At 39.3% G+C, this 20,914-nt stretch overlaps 1 protein-coding gene across 20 annotated transcripts in view; it reads left to right on the forward strand.

Annotated features, from left to right (window-relative positions):
* EYA4 (EYA transcriptional coactivator and phosphatase 4) overlaps positions 1 to 17,711 on the forward strand; it is a 317,460-nt gene extending 299,749 nt beyond the window's left edge. For 16 of the 20 annotated variants that reach the window (XM_086707889.1, XM_086707893.1, XM_086707896.1 and 13 more), the window contains 6 exons: positions 3,871 to 3,929; positions 4,037 to 4,197; positions 7,166 to 7,280; positions 11,379 to 11,500; positions 13,542 to 13,642; positions 17,047 to 17,711. In XM_086707889.1, coding sequence (XP_086564015.1) covers positions 3,871 to 3,929; positions 4,037 to 4,197; positions 7,166 to 7,280; positions 11,379 to 11,500; positions 13,542 to 13,642; positions 17,047 to 17,127 — 639 coding nt within the window. In that variant the 3' untranslated portion in view covers positions 17,128 to 17,711. Of the gene's footprint in view, positions 1 to 3,870; positions 3,930 to 4,036; positions 4,198 to 7,165; positions 7,281 to 11,378; positions 11,501 to 13,402; positions 13,504 to 13,541; positions 13,643 to 17,046 lie in introns of all 20 variants that reach the window. The other 4 variants (XM_086707888.1, XM_086707899.1, XM_086707902.1 and 1 more) reach the window with 1 other exon arrangement.
* Positions 17,712 to 20,914: the final 3,203 nt, after the last annotated feature.

Here is a 20,914-nt window from a genome sequence, read left to right on the forward strand (position 1 = left end):
GTGCACAGACATACCCATGACCCCTATGCATGTACATCTAGATGAAGTGCCCAAGGAGACCCAAAGGCTTATAAACAAGCATGAAAACAAATAACATCTGAACAGTAGCTTTTAAGCTCGTTCAGTGCACTTACATATATATCCGCTCTCCTCCTGCATCTGACTTTGAAAGTCAACTTTACTCTCACCCAATTTTTTATTTCAGTAAACCTCTTGTAAGCAAAGATAATCATGGGCTACATAACTGGTGTTAAGCTATTTCTGCTTCTGCTAGCAAAGAGGCAAATTCCTCAAGAGAGTAACTCCATCATTCGCCTATTAAGTTTCCTTTTTTTTTTTTTTTTCCTGGTGTATTTATCCTCTCAGGGTTCCTTTTCTTAACCCAGAAATCTAATTTGAGACTCAAATCCTTCAGTAGATACTGTAACATATATAGTGGCAGCTGCTCTCACATAATTCTTTAAAAGATACAAATTTAAATCCTAATAGACACTTCTCTACATCCTGCCCAACTGCAGAGAAGGCAAATGCTCATCATCGTCCTCCTCCTCCTCCTCCTCCTCCTCCTCCTCCTCCTCCTCCTAAGAAGAGAACACTCCCTGTTGAAATAAAATGTTATTTCAGTTAGAATAACTTCCAGAAAGGAAGGCACCGGGGAGTTCAGCTTCACAACAGTGAGAGAAGACTGCTGTGCGGGTTGTGACTGATAAAGATCAGTGACAACTTTGTGGTCACCTTGTAAGACAAAAATAAAGAATTTAACATTAGCATCAGAATTATTACAAATGTTTGAGTCTTTAGACTGAAATTTGTTGAAGCCAAGCATTACACTGTTTTTAGTATTTCAGGTTTGGGTCAAAACGATCCTTGCACAATTCCTCTGAGTGAAAACTAATTGAAGAACAATTATTTAGAATTTTCTAAAAATGTAAGTGATTGAAGTTCAGGTTTCTTTCACTGGACTGTAATCCTCAGGCAAGAGTCCAGAGTCAACAAGCATAGTTAACTAGGCATAAATTTAAAGAGAAGTTCCATTTGGAAAAATCTCAAACATAACTTCAAATATGGAGCTCATGGTCCAGTAAGTTTGATACACTGATGTCCTCAGGAGTGAAAAATAAATCTCGGGGTAAAATGTACAAATTAATCATGTGAGTTAATACTTGAAATGTCAGAGGAGTTTCTCCACAAATTAGGATGAGAAGGTATGAAATACAGAAATAGCTTCTAAGTAATTAGGAGTAAAAGAGTGATTCATAAGGATTTCCCCCACTTTTTTGGATATTTACTTATTTATTACTGTTTATTATAAGACAGATGGAAATTTTTACGTGGTGAAAGATCTCAGAATTTCAGTAGAATGAGCAGCTTTACATGATGCCATTTTGATAGTGATTTAGTACACTTTTCATACTCACCAAGAATGTCACCGTCTCTAAATAAAAAAATAAGTCTTCTTTAGAACTATTTTGCTGCCTCCTTGTTCTGGAAGAACTTTATTTCCAATTTTCATGCTAATAATGAAACCTCCCCACCCTTTCCTTGAGAGCCCAATCCAATAGCCACTACTGTTGCTTTTTCCTATACTTTTCCCTAAGATTTTTCTGGAAGCATAAGGCCTCCTTCGGTTAAAGTTTGGGCTGTACTCTTTTCTTTTTTTTTTTTTTTTTCTTTTTTTTTTAATTTTTTTTTAACGTTTATTTATTTTTGAGAGAGAGAGAGACAGAGCATGAACAGGGGAGGCTCAGAGAGAGAGGGAGACACAGAATCTGAAACAGGCTCCAGGCTCTGAGCGGTCAGCACAGAGCCCGACGCGGGGCTCGAACTCACGGACCGCGAGATCATGACCTGAGCCAAAGTCGGACACTCAACCAACTGAGCCACCCAGGCGCCCCTGGGCTGTACTCTTTTCAACCCATACTCAGTCAAAATGGGGAAAAAAACCCTTTCCAAAAGTCTATCCCATTCTGACACCTGCAGCCTTGGTTTGTACCCCATTCTCTCTCCTCCCCTCCACTCTTGGTATAAATATCTTCTTACAGTCCTTATAACATCTGGAATATTATTTTTAATATAATTGAAATGTTGTCTTAGAAAATTTAAATGACTGTGGTAATTTTGTCAGGAACTGTCATTTGTCTGGACATCTGCCATTTAGCCAACCAAGAGTTGCTGAGTGATTACTGTGTGCCAAATTGTGCCTTAAATGGGGGTATATCCAGGTGACCCAAACACCCTTCTCAGGGAGCTTCTGGTCAGGTTAACATTTTGGAGCCCTTCCTTACCCATGAATATTGGTAGACATTTATTGAAAAATTCCTAAACCCATAATTTATGTAAATCACATGAACCTTCAATTTACCTGGATTTTCAGGTTATGTACTAAAGTTCTATTGATTGGGCTAACCTTATATTTTATATATTTTTTAATGTTTATTCATTTTTTGAGAGAGAGAGAGAGAGAGAGAGAGAGACTGAGAGACAGAGCATGAGTTGGGAAGGGGTAGGGAAGGAGACACAGAATCCGAAGCAGGCCCCAGGCTCTGAGCTGTCAGCACAGAGCCCAGTGCAGGACTCAAACTCATGAACCACAAGTCATGATCTGAGCCAAAGTCAGATGCTTAACCAACTGAGCCACCCAGGCGCTCCTATATTTTATATTTTAAAAGAAGCCTGAGTCAATTAGTTCACCCCAGACGATAATAGGATCTAACATATTCAGTATAGAAAACCGGAGATGATAAATATTTCAGTACCAGGCACTTCCCAGGTCCTATAATGAATATAAATGGTAGCTGAAAAGCCCTTGTTTGATATGGCATCTTATTGTCAAAGTTAATAATTTTTAAAAATTGATTTTGAATAGTAAGTACCATGTATACAGTCAGCATCTGTGAATATGACTGAAATAATTTGAGTAGAGAAAAAGAGCCCAAAAGGCTAAATTTACCTACCCTAAATTTCATAAGTACTCGGTATTTTAAATGCCCTAGCCAAATTCCACCTTCAGATCACATGCTGTTTCACTGGAACTTTTCAGATTATTTGAAGAGAGAACAGGATTCTTAGAACAGCAAAGAAGAATTTAATCCTTATCCAGAAAAGTTACCATTTGTTCTGAGAACACCGTAACTTAGATCAGGTCAATTATATGGGTATATGTACCTCAAGTTTACTTTCCTCTGAATTTGTAGCACATTGGAGATGGTAAATCTTCATTATTTCCCTTTTGTTTCTAAGTATTGTTTTCAGCTTAAAGATTTCAAAACTTGAACAAAAGTGAAAAAAAAAAAGAAAATGTCGACTTGTGTGGTTATTAGCTTTTTTCTGCGTTGAGAGACCAGGACTTTTAAAATAACATCAGCATGGTTCTTTCATGGTATCCCTGGCCCAGCAAAAGGCAGGAAGTCACAGAAGTCTCACAGGGCACCATAAGCATCAGGCCCCTCTGTTGTTGCTCAACAAATACCAAAGAATAGTAACCACCTGAGGTTCGGACCAAAGGAATTCTGTGTATCTTCAGATCAGCGTTATTCCCATACTTAAGTATGCACAACAGAGATGGCTGGAAGTGAACAGCAGTCATTCCTGTAGAGACTCAAAGGTAATTTCTTATCCATAATTTTAAGATTAAAAATTTTTAAACGGCTCTAAAGAAACCTACAGGGCATATGTTTTCAGACCTGTTTTTATGGCACTCTTCTGGGCTTAGAATAGAAATGATGCCATTTCCCCAGGCTGGCAGTGGGATGGATGGGCAAATGCTGCCACCTTCTGGCCATAGCCTGGCCAAATGGAAAGCTGGAAAACCCTCCAACACCATACAGACATCGTTTGAAAAACAAATAACTTTTCCAATGTTTTTAACAGGAGTGTGATCAAGTTCACATAGATGATGTTTCCTCTGATGATAATGGGCAAGACTTAAGGTAAGCCATGCCTTTCAGTATGCTATTTCCTACAGAAATTCGGCTGCGGAGTTTTGCACATGTAATTATTTCTTTTATTTCTTTTTAATGTATTTTGGGTGTTACAGTACCTACAGTTTTGCAACTGATGGCTTCCATGCAGCTGCAAGTAGTGCAAACCTTTGTTTGCCAACAGGTGTAAGAGGAGGGGTTGACTGGATGAGGAAGTTGGCTTTTCGTTACAGAAGAGTAAAAGAATTATACAACACCTACAAGAACAATGTTGGAGGTATGTGCGGCTCTTTAACTCTAATAAAGCTACTGTAGACAGAGGTAGGGTTTGAACTGTAGTGCCGTGTTCCGTATTAGAGGCTATCCTACTCTAAGGTAAATTACCAAGCGCTCATGCTGAACTACTCTGTCAGAATTCTAAGTCCCTTAGAGTTGGTAGCAGAAAAAAAAAATGTAAGTGCAAAATAAAATGTGCATCTCTGCCAAAAGAACTGGGAATTCTTTGGGCCCAGATACTTGGTTAAGATTTACAGCAGGGCATTTCGCTTACCCCTCGTCAGCAGACATTGTTAGTGTAAACCAGACAGAGGAAGCGATTGAGGCAGCGGGAAGACCTGTCTAGAAGCGAGGGCCCCCAGTCATTAGAGCACAGTTGTTAGTCATCATTACCTTTCTGGAATTCTTTTAGAAATAAATATCAACAGTGCTTTATGTCATTTCAAAGACTTAAGTCTGTATTTTGTAATTGCACGTTATCTGACAGTGTATCTTTCCCATGTATAGTATTAAATGTGATTATCATGTTTTTTTTTTTAGTTTATTCATTTATTTTGAGAGAGAAAGAGAGAGTGAGTATGAGTGGGGGAGGTCAGAGAGACATAGAGAGAGAGAGAATCCCAGTCTCCACACTGTCAGTACAGAGCCCAACATGGGGCTCGAACCCAACACCTGAGCCGAAATCAAGAGTCAGATGTTTAAGCGAATGAGCCATCCAGGCACCCCATCATGGTCTTTAAATGTTCAGATACTCTGTGGGTTATATCTAAGCCATTTTATTTTCATTCATATATATGGGTGATATTACAACTTGTGACCTCAAAACTAAAATCTTGGATGTTCTTCTTGGTAAAATAAACCATAATTATTTCTATTATTACGATCAGTTGTAGGTCAGCAAGATTCTAAGATTAGCTATGAAGTCATATAAATTTTTTCTCCCAGGGTTTTCTGTCTCTCTGTCTCTCTCTCTCTGTCTCTCTCTTTCTCTTTTTAAAGGACGGATGGTTGAGGAGTTTAAATCAGAATCTAATACTGAATGATAAGCTATATATACTTATGCATACTATACAAATGTGTATTTATATACATATCATAGAATACAATACACAACAGTAAGTAACATTTTCATCTCTAGTATATATTATTACACACACCACACATGTCATGAGGGCAGGGCTGTGTTTTCTGTTCATCATGTATCCCCAGTGTCCAGCTAGCCCTAGGTGCTTAGTAGATACTCAGTAGCTACAAGAGAACAAAGAAAACATGTAGAACCATAATCAATACTCATGTTATTATTATTGTTGTTAGAACCAAAAAGGATCTTAGAAACGAGAGATCTGCGGGGCTCCTGGGTAGCTCAAGTCAGTTAAGCGTCCACCTTCAGCTCAGGTCACGACCTCATGGCTTGTGAGTTCGAGCCCAGCGTGGGGCTCTGTGCTGACAGCTCAGAGCCTGAACCTGCTTCGGATTCTGTGTCTTTCTCTCTCTGCCTCTCCCCCACTTGTGCTCTGTTTCTCTTTCTCTCTCTCAAAATAAATAAACATTAAAAAAAAAAAAAACACAAATGAGAGATCTTCATTTCCCGGTGAGAAATAGGCCCGGCAGACTTCTGACTTGTCCAGGGTCCTGAGCAGACAATTCCGGTTTCCTAATTCACTCTAAAGCTCTATGTAGGACACTTTAGTAAAATCAAAGAAACAGGTGTTCTCTTTCACATCAATTGTGGGCAATATGCTTAATTTTGAAATAATTCCTTTGAGAAATCTGAACTAAGTTTTATCATTCAGACGTGACATTGTTTCCCTCGTGAAGGGTAATACTAAAATCATTTAAAAATGAACAAGATGAGTAATAAATAGTATTATAGCTTTAAAAGTTTGGTGACATGTAAGTCCATTTTTCTGTGCTAATCTGTTAGCATCGCTATATTGAAATAAGGACAAATGAGTTGCTAAAAAATAGAAATTTTGATTTAAAAAATCCTCCACCTGGGGCGCCTGGGTAGCTCAGTTGGTTAAGCGACCAACTTCGGCTTAGGTCATGATCTCACGGTTCGTGAGTTCAAGCCCCCGCGTCAGACTCTGTGCTAACAGCTCGTAGCCTGGAGCCTCCTTCAGATTGTGTCTCCCCCTCTCTCTGCCCCTCCCATGCTCGTGCTCTGTCTCTCTCTGTCTCTCAATAATAAATAAACATTAACAAAAATTAAAAAAAAAATCATCTACCTGTGTATGTGCTCCTGATGCCCTGAAATACAATTTAAATAAGAAACTTATTTCTGGTGGATTGCATGATCTTATTTTTTTCATAAAAACAAGGGCTTTTGAAATAAAAGAGATAGCATGCCTGCTTCTTCTCTTACCCCAACATTAGTGCAGCTTTAACCATTGTTTATAACCGTGTCGTATGCTTCCGAATTTCAAGCGCAGTTCTTGCCTTTTTTAAAAACAGAGTATTTGTGATAGCTTCGGTACTACTTGGCAACATAGGATAATGTCATCATTGCTGGTTAAAAGTGGTAATGATTGTGATTATTAAGAAGTGAAGCATGTTCAGATAGCCAGAGTGTTTGAAGTTTGAATCCCTAGACTGGTGAAGCCCCACCTTCTTCTCCAGCTCTATTCTATCACTGTCTTTTGGAGTGGGACCCAGGCACGGGAACTGTCGCAGCTCCTCAGGTGGTGGGTGCCCACCGTGCCAGATTCTAGGTTCAGTGAGTACAGAGACCGAGATCCACTTTTTCACTGTTACATCCCCAGTTTGGGGCCCAGTACCTGAAACCTGAGTTGTTTAGTAAATGTTTGTTGGGTGAAGGAGTAATTAGTTCTGAAACGAAGGATCAGTATTGATCTAAGTCAGTCTCTCTCGGCTTCCGATGTTATCTATACTGGACAGAAGGGAGGCTAAACTAGGTTTTCCTGAAAACTTTTCATCTGTTGATTCTACCTTGCTTTTCATCGTTGCAGGACTCCTTGGCCCTGCCAAGAGAGACGCATGGTTGCAGTTGAGGGCAGAGATTGAAGGTCTGACAGACTCCTGGCTAACAAATGCACTTAAATCATTATCGATTATTAGTACTAGGTAAGTGGTATTGTTGCACTTTCTATATTTATTATATTCAAGATATAGTTTTAATAGTGTAATATGCATCATTTTTTTTTAATTCCTAGAGTATTTTAGAGTTTGAAGGAACCTAAGAATGTAGTGAATCTAGTATTTTCAATGTACATTGAGGGGGAGGTGTATGGGGGGTGGCAGCTGGGAGTTGATGCTTCTCAGAATAGCCAGGAGATCCTTTCTCTTTACCCTTCTTTCTGCATAACTACTGGCAGTCTCCACAGGAAGGTCATGTGACTCGCAATCAAACAGGAGCATGTAGTTTACCCACAGAGTGCGTATTTTAAAGTGTCTTAGGCCATTATAGATAATATACATGATTTAAATGCAGCAAAATAGTAAGACAAGCCTCTTTGAAGAACTTGTAACCCTTGTGTTGTTTGAGCTAAACAGAGAAATACTGACTTACTGGTAACAGGCAATAGAACTGAATAGACTTCTGACTACGTGGGTATGGCGTGTGCCATAAATGCTACCTAATAAAATAACATAAACCTGGAAAGTGATAGCTAGTTGAGGTGGGGATGAATCTTCGCACCATCCTGTTCCCTCATTTTACTTCTGAGTTACGTGGGCAAGTAGAAGCATGCTTAGCAAACCTGTAAGTAGCACACATGCAGAGAAAGACTATGTGGACTGATGGAACCGGGATACAGAAAGCCTTGGCAGGGTAAAAAGAGAGTCCCGGATTAGAGCGTGGAAGTAGATGTGTGTGCCTGAAATCCTGCACGTGGCTTGTAGCCGCAACACCGGCAGCAACCACATCGATGGTGGGAAGGATAAATGGGGCGGGAAGGGAGCCGTAGTGTCCTGGGTCAGGCTGGGAAAGCCAGAACAGAGTACTTTGCTTTAGTTCTGGGCACCACATTCCAGCAGGCGCTCAGACATATTTGAAACATCTTGTTGGACCAGCAAAGTGTCCAGAAGGGTTTTCGGCTGTGGAAACCACATAAAAGGAACAGCTGGAGGGAGGAACCAAGGAGTTTAGTTTGAAGAAGAGTCTTACATGGAACACGATTACCGATGTCAATTGTTTGAGCTGTTAGGCCAAAAATAAACATCTCTCTCTGGTCTGTAAAGGAGAGAATTGGGAGGGATGAGTAGGAATCCTAGGAAGGAAGGTTCTAGGTCTGTGTAAGGAAGAATTGTCCCACAGTTGAAGCTGTTTTAAAATGGGACTTGCTGCCTTGTGATCTCTGTAACTGGTGACATGGGGATGAAGGGTCAAGGAGGCTGGGATGTGAGGCCTCCTAAGTCCCTGAAATCGTGTGCAAAATGTAGGGGCATGTGCATTTCCCTGCGGAGGTGGTCAATGGCTTTCATTATTTCTAAAAGAGTTCTAGATAGTTAAAAACCAAGGCTGTTACCTTGTTGTGTAGATTATATGTGTGCTATCCATAATATAGAGAGATTATTAGTAAATGCATGGCCTTAAAGCAACTATATGGGTATGTGATTTTCAGAAATAAAAATATTAACAAGGAAAAGGAGGGGAAAAATAAGTCATTACACATTGAAGATTTAAATGACGTGAAATTTGCTAAGCTATCCACAGGGATGACCATATTGGTAATTTTTTTTACAGAATTTCTAGGATATCAGAAAAACAGAGGCTTTTACAAAAAGGCAGAATTATATATCAGAGTCTTTAGCAGAGGTTGCCCCCTCCAGCTCTAATTCCTCCCCTGTGAGTATAGTCAAAGGACGTACTCAAATGTGTAGGAAATTTTTCTGTGTAAGGCAGCATTATTTACAATATTTAGAAATCAAAACCAGTGACTGAGTGAGCCTCACTTTATTTTTTTTTTTTTTTTTTTTTTTTTTTTTTTTTTTTTTTTTTTTTTCAACGTTTTTTATTTATTTTTGGGACAGAGAGAGACAGAGCATGAACGGGGGAGGGGCAGAGAGAGAGGGAGACACAGAATCGGAAACAGGCTCCAGGCTCCGAGCCATCAGCCCAGAGCCCGACGCGGGGCTCGAACTCCCGGACCGCGAGATCGTGACCTGGCTGAAGTCGGACGCTTAACCGACTGCGCCACCCAGGCGCCCCAAGCCTCACTTTAAAGAATTATGTTGGAGCCACATACAGTCTTCACACATTCTGTCTTGTTAGGAAAAGAGGACTAGTAGACAATATGACATAAATGAATAGGCTCACGATATAAATGAGTGAAAAAAGTAGAATAAAAACTTAGATATATATGAAGTATGGTACTAATGAGAAAAAAAAAAACCTGTACACAAATAGAAATTCTGAAAGTAAACACACAAAATGGAGAAACCAGTTACCATCTCTGGATGGCTAAATAATTGATGCTGTTCGCCTGTTCACGTTCTTTATGTTTGTTCATATTTCGCACAAGTATATACATGCCATATATAAATATATGCAATGTTTGGAATTGAAAGTTACAATGCATTATAAATTGGATATAAATATATGCAGTGTTTGCCACTTATAAATCTGTAATTTATAAATGTGTGCAACGTACGCCATTTAAAGAAGAAATGATATAACTCCAGTTATCACACGGTGTAAGTGGCAAAGCTAGATTTCCCGATATTATTTCGATCCAGTGACGTGTTTGTGGATTATGCCTGATAATCTGCCATTATTTGGGGAGTTTCTTTCTGATGATAGGCAGGCAAATCACTTTTCAGGTCTTTATTTCCTCATCGGCAAAATTAAGGATTGCATTGGTGGTGCTTATTAAAGTTCTGCCTCTCGAAGGCTTTGTTTCTTTAGCCCATGTAAGTGATAATCTCATCATTTGTCTCCAGGAGTTAGAGCTTCTGTTACAAGATCAGGGTACCTCTGGAAATAATTTACAAATGGAAATGTTTAAAAGGCTGTCATTATAAAGATTTTATAATTGTTTTTGAATAAAATGTAGTTTTTCTTTATACAGGATATGTCTAAAGAATATAAAGCATGATATTAAGTGTACTGGGGACTCAGTATATACATACCCATGAAGAGTTGACACTCAGCTTGCTCTTCTGACTTACTGTTGAAACCAGGCTTCTGATAATCAATCCAGAGAATTCTAGGGGCCCTTACTAATACGTATTTAAGGCTCCTGCTACAAAATACCAGTAGAGAAAGGCAATCCGAGTCCCAGTTTCATGTGTGTGGTGTAAGCCCCTCAAGGCAGGATGGCTCAATTTTCCCATAATCCAGAAGGAAGGACCACAGTCCATTCTTTCCAGATCTCTGCCTCACAGTTCCCATTCTCTTGGTGTTTCCTTTATCTCCCTGCAATATGACTGTGAAAGAAACCACTGTAAATTGTAAAATGGAAGATTGTGACTTTCAAAGAGGAAGGCCTGTGTAGGTGGATTAAAACTGGGTCCATTAAATGCAACCCTATGTTGTTGTTGGAAAGGAGATTCAGAGAGTCACGTCTTCTGGACTAAATAAGGGCCCTCTCATTCTTCTCCAGAATCCCCATCTGTCAGCCCCTTGACTGGGACACTGGGCTATTTCTTGCACAAAATCCAAAAACTACTTTTACCCATCCCATTACCTTCTTTCTGCCTATGTCCACTACTTTTCCAGGCTCTGAAAACCCTGAGACATAGAGTCTTACCACCCTAAAAAATTACCTCATCTGGATACTTGTAAAACTTAGAGCTAAGCCATCCCTCTGATAACCTTCCCATGATTGCCACTGGCTGAGGTAGGTATTCTTCTCTGAGGTTCCACAGGAGCCTGAGGAGATCCTTATTATAGAACATATTTCATATTGCAGGTGTCTTATTGTGTCTCTCCTGTATCTCTGGGATGCGGGGGGCAGGGGAGGGGGACAAAAACGTCATTCATCCATGACTTCGTTTTGCCCATTTTCTTCCACTTCCCCCATTTGGGGATGTATTCCTCGCACCTGTCATGGTACCTTCCAGATAGCAGGCGCTCCATAAATAGCTGTTGATGTTTAAAGGTTAGCTTATCAGGACCCATTTATTATGGAGTTGAAAGACCACAGTGACAGTTTAAAATCTGTGCCATTCGAAATTATTTAGTATTGGAAAACAACTATGCATATTTCCTCCCTATCTTAGGAGTAACTGCGTAAATGTCTTGGTAACGACAACCCAACTGATCCCAGCTCTCGCGAAGGTTCTACTCTATAGTTTAGGAGGTGCTTTCCCCATTGAGAATATTTACAGTGCAACTAAAATAGGTAAGACAATTACTTCCAGCTCTGTGTGGAATGTGCTCACAGCTGGGTTTTGGGGGATTTCCTTAATATGTCTGTCTGCATGATTCCCTCCTCCATGAGTTTTGCTATTAGATTATCAAGCAAATTTGAATGGAGTGCAAATAACAAAGTACCCTGAAACCCAATGTATGTGTGCAAATTTTATGAAAACTGTTGCCCAGTGAAATTCTGAATTCAGTATCTGGACGATTCTGTTTGCTTACTTATGTGTTTGTATTTACACTTCAGGACAACACGTGTTTTCTAAATACTAGACAGTGTCTTTAGCCATGGTATTTAATACCTTAATGATTTAATATCTTAAATATCTTAATTGCCTCTTTGCAGATGCAGTAATCTAGATCTAAGATAAAATACTCTTTTGACATTACAGGGGAGTGCCGGATGGATTGAGTAGGATCCTACACTTCAGAAAAAAAAAATAACAATTTCATGAATTATAACCCACGAATGGCTAGAAATACACATTTCCAAAAATGTTCAATCAGTAACCAAAGAACTCCAGCCTTGTTCATTTGCTTAATATCTCTCTGCAGAGCCATCTTGGAGTTTTAACTGCCTTTCACAGACCAAGTCTCTAAGCATCTTTCAAAAACAGAACTTCCTGACTTCTGCTGTCCTGAAAGAGTTAAAAGAAAACAGCTCCTGTATTCCACTGTCTGTCAAGGAAATGACTGGGGAAACAGGTTGTCTAATGCACCCTGAAGGTCAACAGACTTAGGGTCTGGCACCTTGACAAGAGTTCAGAATCCTAAAATCCCCTACCAAAAATAACCTGCCCTGGGTCTCGCCGAGTTTTGATATTGGCACAGGCAGAAAGAGCCCCCATTTGCAGCTGTTCCAGGAGGATGGTTAAAGAGAGCCAAGCCTTCATGATGTCAATTCCACATTGTCACGGCACTACATACAGTTCAGAACCCTGATACCAATCCCATTCACTTCTTACATAAATGTATGTATTTACGCCGCAAGATTAATGTATCACACTTTGTCTTCCATTCTGGCAAATCAAATAATTTGACACCAGCATAAACATTTCTTCTAGGAAGGACAGTATTCTTTTTTATTGGTCAAATTGTTCCTTATATTTAATCTGAAAAAAAAAAAAACCACAATCATTCTTATTTTTCCCTTTAAGCTAGTATTTTTTGGAGTTCTGAACTATCAGATTAAGAAAAAAAAAATGCAAAAATAGCCATGACTGCATGAACATTCTGGGAATGAAATTCAGAGGATTATGGCAGTGTTGTAAAATGAAGAACATGTAGAAATTCCACGGTGTTATTCTCATAGTGCAATCAGAGGAGACGGGTGTCACCAGTGCTGTGGCCCAGACAGCACCCTTGGTACAAGTAATCTGAACAGACTAGCTCCTAGCCACTTGAAGAAGGGAGTTTTTTTTTTTTATCTTTTTTATCAAGGTAAATTTACATCTTAGTATTTCCTCTTTCCTTACAGATCAGCCTTCAGTTTTTTTTTTTACAATTCTGTTTTTAGCCAACTTGTCTATACTGCTCAGACGAGACACAATTGATCCGCAGGGTTAAACAAATAGATATTAAAACTCACAGTTGCTTATCAGAGTTGTTCCAGAATTCTCTTACTCATGTACAAGACGCTGACATTTTCTCTGGGCCAGATGCTTAACCCTACTGGCTTTTGTGGAGTGTGAGACACATTTGTTTAATAATCTGTCTCAAGCGAAGACTGACATTATTCAAACATATTGGTTGATTTCGTAAACCCAGAGGTTGCAAGCTAGTTTAAGTGATTGATGTTCGAGAGAAATTAACCTAACACTTTATGAATCTTTAGGTTAATGAATGCAGTGGCTGGAAGAATAAGCAGTGCATTGTTTTTCAGGCAAGGAAAGCTGTTTTGAGCGTATAGTGTCCAGGTTTGGCACTAACATAACTTATGTTGTGATTGGAGATGGCCGAGACGAAGAACATGCCGCTAACCAGGTAACTTCACTCTGAACTTTATCTCATTTATCTTCCAGGGAAAGAAAGTTGCTTTGAACGAATAATGCAAAGGTTTGGCAGAAAAGTAGTATATGTTGTAATTGGGGATGGTGTAGAAGAAGAACAGGCAGCAAAAAAGGTAACCTGTCTCAAACAATGTTGGTGTGATAACTTCTAATGCAAGCTTTTGTGTTTGCATTCCTGTAGTTTGGCCCAATGGCAGCTTGACAAATGATCTAAATTTATAGATGCAAAGCAGTAAAGAGCATGAGAAGGTCGATACTTACATTCAAATAAACCATTTGGAGTCTAGCATTTTTTGCCTGAAATTTGATAGAAATGTAGGAAAATTCAGTCAGGTTTATTTACGTGCGTGCGTCATGCACACAGATCCAGTGATCTTTAAGAAAGATGGGGGGGGGGAACCATTTTTAAACACGAAGGTCCACCTGATAAGTTTAATGAGCTCCGTAGAAATCACACGAGTGACTCAGTTCTTCCCTTTTTGCTCACCCAGCTTTTATGCCCTATGGTCCTGGTGAACGCCTTGTAGTAAGCGTGTTCCGTGGTGATAAATGCTGAGGCTATTTTTAATAGCTGAAGAAAAACCATGCTAGCGAAATTAATAAAGGCTGTTGGAATGACGTGTATTATTCAGATCCTTTGGTGCCAACTTGTCATAGAGACTCAGAGGCAGTATGCCTCGTATCTTCTAGAAGAATGTTGTCTGTTTTAGTGAGATGTCAGTGCGTGATTGCAGCCAAGCAGCTGGCGTTGAACATATTCAGGAGACCTCATAGGCCCTAGGTACTTAAATAAGCCCTTTCATCTGGCCCATATTTCTGAAGAAGAAACTAAGGCAGTTAAAAACCATGAAATTATCAAAAGATCATTAAGTGGTCAAAAGGTCAAAAGAGGAGTGATTCCAAGATTGGTCCTAGACACCAAACCATCAGTCGAAACAACACTGAGATCTAATGCTTCCTTTACTGAATGACCGCAAAATATCTATCATCTGGCCAGGATAAAAATCATAGAATTCATAAAATAAAGCAAAATGATAACTGCTGTTTTTAAACAGCGACACATTGGCTTATCTTGTTTTACATAAAAAGAATGTTGTCCTTATCCTGAGGAGACCTCAAATCATCATCGAATAAAGCCTTCACTGAAACACTTGTATGTGCTGCTGTGTTCACCTGATGTCTGTTTTCGAAAAACAGGAGGGAGAGGGCTTAAGAAAATTTATAGCTATACTAGAAAGATAAAAAACGTGATTTATGTTTGTAGATCATTCAAATCAAGCAAAGTGAAGAAGGAACTTCTACTTTAGAAGGTTTGGTCAAGTATTGGAAGCCGTAATTGAAAAATCTCCTGCTTTTCCATAACCTTGAGAGAGTTGGTGCAGGCTCTGACGCCCGCAGAGCTCTCGGTCTCAATTAGCCGTGTCAGTGACCCCAGACCGCACCCTGCCCCCCCCCCCCCAAAGGACGTTCTGTAGAAGGCCAGGGATGCAGCCTCAAGAAACACCACTTTCAGTGTGGACCGCTACATAGAATCCCCCTCGTTGCACACAGTTGAAATAACTTCTGGAGTTTGTCAATGGCCTGAGTCCATCTTGTTTCGATTTTTCATGTTGGCACCAGAATTAACACACAACAAGTAGTCAATGCAGCCACTGCCGCACACATTTTGCAACTCTTGCAGCTTACGCGAAATTCACATCTGTCTAGGTCAGGGCTAATAAAATTCGCTTTTCCAAACCAGGAATGTTATATGCCTTTGAAAATGAAAATGTAGAGAGTCTACACCGTTTGCCCGTGGTGTGAAAAACAGGATGTGACCCAACAGTTGTCCTCCCCTCTGCTTTACACCTGAAACTTCAGGGGAAAAAGGCCTGACTCCAAGTGGATGAGAACCTGGGTTAGAATGCTACTTCCAAATGGTTGTTTATGTAGGTGCAGTTTTGGTGATGGTGAAGGCTTACAGCTCTGTTTTGAAACACAGGTGGCTGGTTCCTCTAGTATCCAGGATGCATGCTTTTCTTTGGATGTGGCTGTTACCGCATGCGCAGAAATACAAAGTACTAAGTACTATGTCGTTACTATAAATAGATCTGAGCTGAATGGAAAAACAAAATGTTACTTTACGTGAATAGCTGTGCTTTCATTGGACCTAGAAACATGCTTTGTTTTGCAAATTTTAGCAGAAAGTTGAAAGTTTAAGAACATATAACCGCACTCCCCCATAGGAATATATAATGTGAGCCATTATTGTACTTTTCAGTTTTCTGGAATCTGCATTTAAAAAAAAAGAAAAGTAAAAAGAGACAGGTAGAATTAATTTTAGTAATATACTTTAGCCCACTATGCGTAAAATATTACTGACTCGACACCTAACAAATGTAATAATTACTAATGTGATGTTTGTATTCTAAGTCTTTGAAATTCAGTATGCATTTTGGACAGGACTTGCCATATTTCAAGTGCTCACTAGATACATAGGGTTGGTGGCTACCATATTGGACAGCAAAGAATTATAACAATAGTGATTATTAGTTGAATGTTTAACTTTTATACTAAAATATTTTCCCTGTTTTATATATATGGATATATTTATTTCCATTGTATATATAGATATATATCCCATGCATATATATTCTATAAGGTGCCATCAGCCCAAAATTACAAGTAATGCTTGACTTTGTTAATTGCTATAGTGCATTATTTCTTTGTTTTCATTATTGTCCATAATGGCGAATTTTTCAACATTTTTTTTTCTAATCACATTTTGTCATGAAATTTACCACACATATACCGTATCCTGGTATATCTTTGGAGAGCCACAAACCATTGTAATGTCTAAGCATATTTTCCCCACAAGAGCCCATTATTGTTCCTTCGGGTACATATCGCTCCTATTGTGAATGGATGCCGGAGTGCGAAATTTCTCTCAGTCCCACACCATGAAGTAAGTTAAGTCAATGCTACCTGCTTAAGTTATTACTTACCCGAGACAAGGAAGAAGATTGATTATCCCTGCATTGTTTTCTACCTTACGTAGTCCAGCTTCAAATTATTTTTTACATACAAAAGAATTCACCCTCTTCCTCTCAAATAGATAAAAAGCCTGGGACTTAGGAAGTGTGTCATTGTCAAAATTTTGTTTCTAACTGAGAGGGGAACCCTAAGGAGTGTTGTGGTTAAAAATCGCGTCCCCTCAGCCAGGGAGGATTTTGATGCTCAGCTTGCACCCCCAGATGCTAATCTTGGTAATGATACGTTCCAGAATAAATACTAAACCACTTCAGAAATTTCAGTATTTGCTTTTATAAATATTCAAATCCAGTTCAGATCTATTTCTCTCTTATTTGAAGACAGTATGATACTGATGTTACCGAGCCTTCAAATACAATCATGCCTCCCTTGAATGTGGGTGAACCACACGTTTCTGTGTCTACTGTTGCTTCGTTGAGACAATAGTTACGATTTCTCTCCATTCCTTCCCCTTCTCTCCCCCGTACCTCCCTCTGTCAACACACAGCACAACATGCCCTTTTGGAGGATTTCAAGTCACTCAGACCTCTTGGCTCTACATCAAGCACTGGAATTAGAGTATTTGTAACTGTGTTCTCTAGCTGGAGATCCATTTTTTTTTATATATATATATTTCAAGTACACTGAATTTTTATGTGTGATTCAATGCCTCTGGCTTTTACACATATAAATTGTCTTAAAGGATGAAATCATATTTGGAATGACAGTTCCAGAATGAAGAATTCAGATTGCTGAATGGAAGTTAAACTTTAGTGCTACAGAAAGGAAGCTCTATGGTCTTATATTTACAACACTTTAATGTTTAAAAAAAAAAAAAAAATCTGTGGAGGTTGCTGGTACACACCGAACAAGTCCTAACTGGAATTAACAGCTTTAGCAAAGAACTCTTACCCTGGCAAAGTACCAACACGTGCTCCGTCCGACAAGGTGGTGCTCAACAACATTCCTCAAAATGGGAGATCTTCTCAGCCCTGAGGTTTGAATCTGACTTTAGCCTACCTAGCCCAGAAAATCTGAATTGGAATGCACTCAGACTGTATAAGGACAATCCTATCTAGACCTGTAATTTGTGTAAATTATTGATGAAAATAATTTACTGTGACTTTATTAGCAGCTGACTTTGAAAGTGGATGCAATTTTTCTTTCATTTGTTGGGGGGGGGAAGGGGGTAAGCGGGGGGTGGAAATGGGAGTCTGAAATGTCTCTTTTTTAAGTTTGGCAAACAGAATGTTCATACTGATGTGTTGTGCCTTAAAGACAAGACAGCGTTTGTGTGTTACAATGTAACTTTGGTTAAAATCTGTAGATAATGAAAAAAAAAAAAAAAAAAAAACCTTTGTGATCATTCTTAAGATGACCAAATTTAAAATTCAAGCTATCAAAAGCTTAATACTGCATCAGCAAGAAACTGAGTATTTGTTGCAATAAGAAAACAATGATAATAAAAGAAAGCTTGTGTTTTATTTGGGTTCTTAATAATTCCAATAATTATATGAGGCAACTACTTGTGCATCCAACCGTAAGCAGAAGGTTTGAGAAAGACTGTGGGACCTTTACTTAGAAAGTGAAATGTATGTTGAAGTCTCGAGTACCCTTTCTACAGTTCTCCTGGAGAAAAGTAAGAGCCATATTCATGACTACTTAACATTATTTTGCGTTTGACCTTCCGATATGTGTAAGTCGTGTAGAGGAAAATAGTCTCATTAAAATCATAAGCAAATAGTACCCAAACTTTCTTAGGAGAAGCCGTGAACATGGCTTAGAATTCACGTCGAGCGAACTATGGCTTGACGTCAAGCTAAGTGCATTCATTCCTGATGCCGTGGCAAAAACGAAAGGTCTTCCGTGGCGGAAGGCGAATGCCCAGATGGTTTCTAAAGGAAGGAGTGAATCGATGAAAATTTTACCTAGAATATCATCATAAAATAAATTGGCAAGTGAGCCAGATCTTGGGAGCAAGATCGAAATTGCAGCAGTGAAGTAGTATCTGGTTCTCTGTCTTAATGCGTCAGTCCAGTTTCTCTCCCTTAGAGACCCCTGCACCTTCATTTCTGCCTGCACTGTTTCTGCACAATGACCTGCATTCATTGCAAGGAGAACCTGTCATCGTCGTGTGTGCATGTGTTTTTTTTTTTTTTCGTGGTGTGTAGCCCACGTTAGGAACACGATACAGGTTCTCCTGTCATTTCGTATGACATGATTTCCCTTGTGGGAATTTAAGACTTCAAGATCTAGGAATGTTTGAATGGGGTGTGCACCTGCAGTTCTGTGTTTAAAATGTCATAATGTGGAACCAGGAGTCCAGTCCATAGGCAGCGCCCCTAACCAGAGGCTGGTCCGTGATCGCTTCGGTGGCTCCCAGAGATCAGTGCTTTGCACACTGATCGCAGCATTCACTATGGAAATGTGGTTTCATTTTGCAGGCTATAAACCCGTATTTCTTTACTGAATGCCGAGGCCATACTTCCATCGGACAGAAAGAGCTTGAGATCCAATGTTGCAGATTGTAAGGCTGTGATTTCATCATGCGAACCTTCAACATATTCTTTAAATTTTGTAACTTTTGGCTCTCTCTGCCCCAGGTACTGGTGCAGATAAAGTAAGGTTGCAAGACTTTTAATAATAATGATAATGATAATAATACTAATAATAATCTTACATTTATATTGGCCTTTAGCTTGAAAATAGCAGTTTAAAAAAATCAAAGAGCTGCACTGGCTATCAATAATTATGTTTTGTGCACTAAAACTTTAAATATTTATTACTGTGAATAAAACGAAATCATCTTTATCGCCAGTTTCTTTAAATGATAGAATTGCGGCATTATACCTAGATTTTTCATTCTTTTTCCATATCAAACAAGCAAGGCTTCTAATGCTGCTAAACCAGCAGGTACAGAGAGGAATACCCCTTCACAGGGCAAAGGGAGGGTCACCAATTACATCACCTAGTGCTGTTCCCCACACACATCTTCTCCCCTGATAGTGTGTTCAGAAGAGACTGCAAGCATAAAACCTAGAAGCTAGGTTGACAGAGAACAGTTTGGCACAATAATGGCGCACAAGCCAACGTGGCCGAGCTCGCAGCGTGTCGTGCAACTTTGAGCATGCTCAGTCTAGAACTCTGCCCTTCCTATGCTAGGAGCAGAAGATCCTCTAGCTTTCTGATCTACAAAAACAAACAAACAAAAATAAGCCAACAAGCAAACAGGAAGGACAACCCCTTTTGGAAATTCCCACTTTCTGTTGACATGGACTATTGTGCCTTACTGTAAACCAATTTGAAAAGTAATTTGGTCACTGAAAGGAATTTTCGGCTACTACATGTACACAAGTTGGTTTATCACCAGGGAAGGTAACCACCTTGGGTTGCACCTGAAAAATAGAAAAGCAGGTGGCCTGACTATAGTAATATAGCATACAAGATTAAGTCACTACACCCCTACGAAAGTTTGTAAGTCAAATTCCGAGGCAAAAAGTAGATTTTAGAGCCATGCATTTGGCACACAAAAAGTAGATAACCCTCTAAACGTGCTTTTTTTTTTTTTTTCTTAGTCTCTGGTGAGCTAAGATTCAAAATAGCGTGAAGAGCATGCTCCAGTCTGAAGTTGCTGGGTTTTGTTTTGTCTTTGTTCTTTTAAGCAAATTTGTCTGTGATGAGCCTATCTTCTCAGTGAATATGGCCTTCAGTGTTTCCTTCAGAAACAAATTGAAGCATCACGCACCAAAGTTGCATCTTGACTCGCAACTATGGTGGCATTTTGGAAATCTCACAGTCCAGCTCAAGGGTTTCTGTTATGTATTAGTAAAGTATAGATTATCGGGGCCTACATAATTTAAAGAAATGTAAATTAATATTAAAAGCCTGTAAAAATATGTACATCTTTACTATGTCTCAATAAATACCTTTGGAAACGTTTTCATTTTCTTCACCCTCCCAGGTTGTAGAGTCTTTGTTGTGTGGCTTTAGCTCGATTCTAAATAACGTGAAATCTATACTTGGGTTTCTTGGTGTATTCTCACCTTCCCTTGCTTGTGCCTAGATTATGTAGTTTGCATTTAAAGCGAGCTGAGATGTAACAAGGCAGAAGGTCACTCATCAAGACAGAAAGTGGGCTGGTGAAGGGAAAGGCTGTGAGTTGCTTTGGTTGTTACATAGAAGCAGTTACATTCCTGTGTTATGCAGAAAGTAGTTGCCATTTGCTAATGACAAAGCAGTGCCTTTTAGAGTATTTAAAGCACGGTTTTGTTTGTTGTTGTTTTTTTTTTTTAAGATGAATATGGGGTGTCCTTTATAAGTAGCTTCCCCAGAGTGATAGGAGTGTATTTCTTAAACACCTTTTAACAGCTTTATTA

This window comes from Puma concolor, chromosome B2 (genome assembly GCF_028749965.1).
Source record: "Puma concolor isolate L17-30 chromosome B2, mPumCon1.1.hap2, whole genome shotgun sequence".
Taxonomy (NCBI): Eukaryota; Metazoa; Chordata; class Mammalia; order Carnivora; family Felidae; genus Puma; species Puma concolor.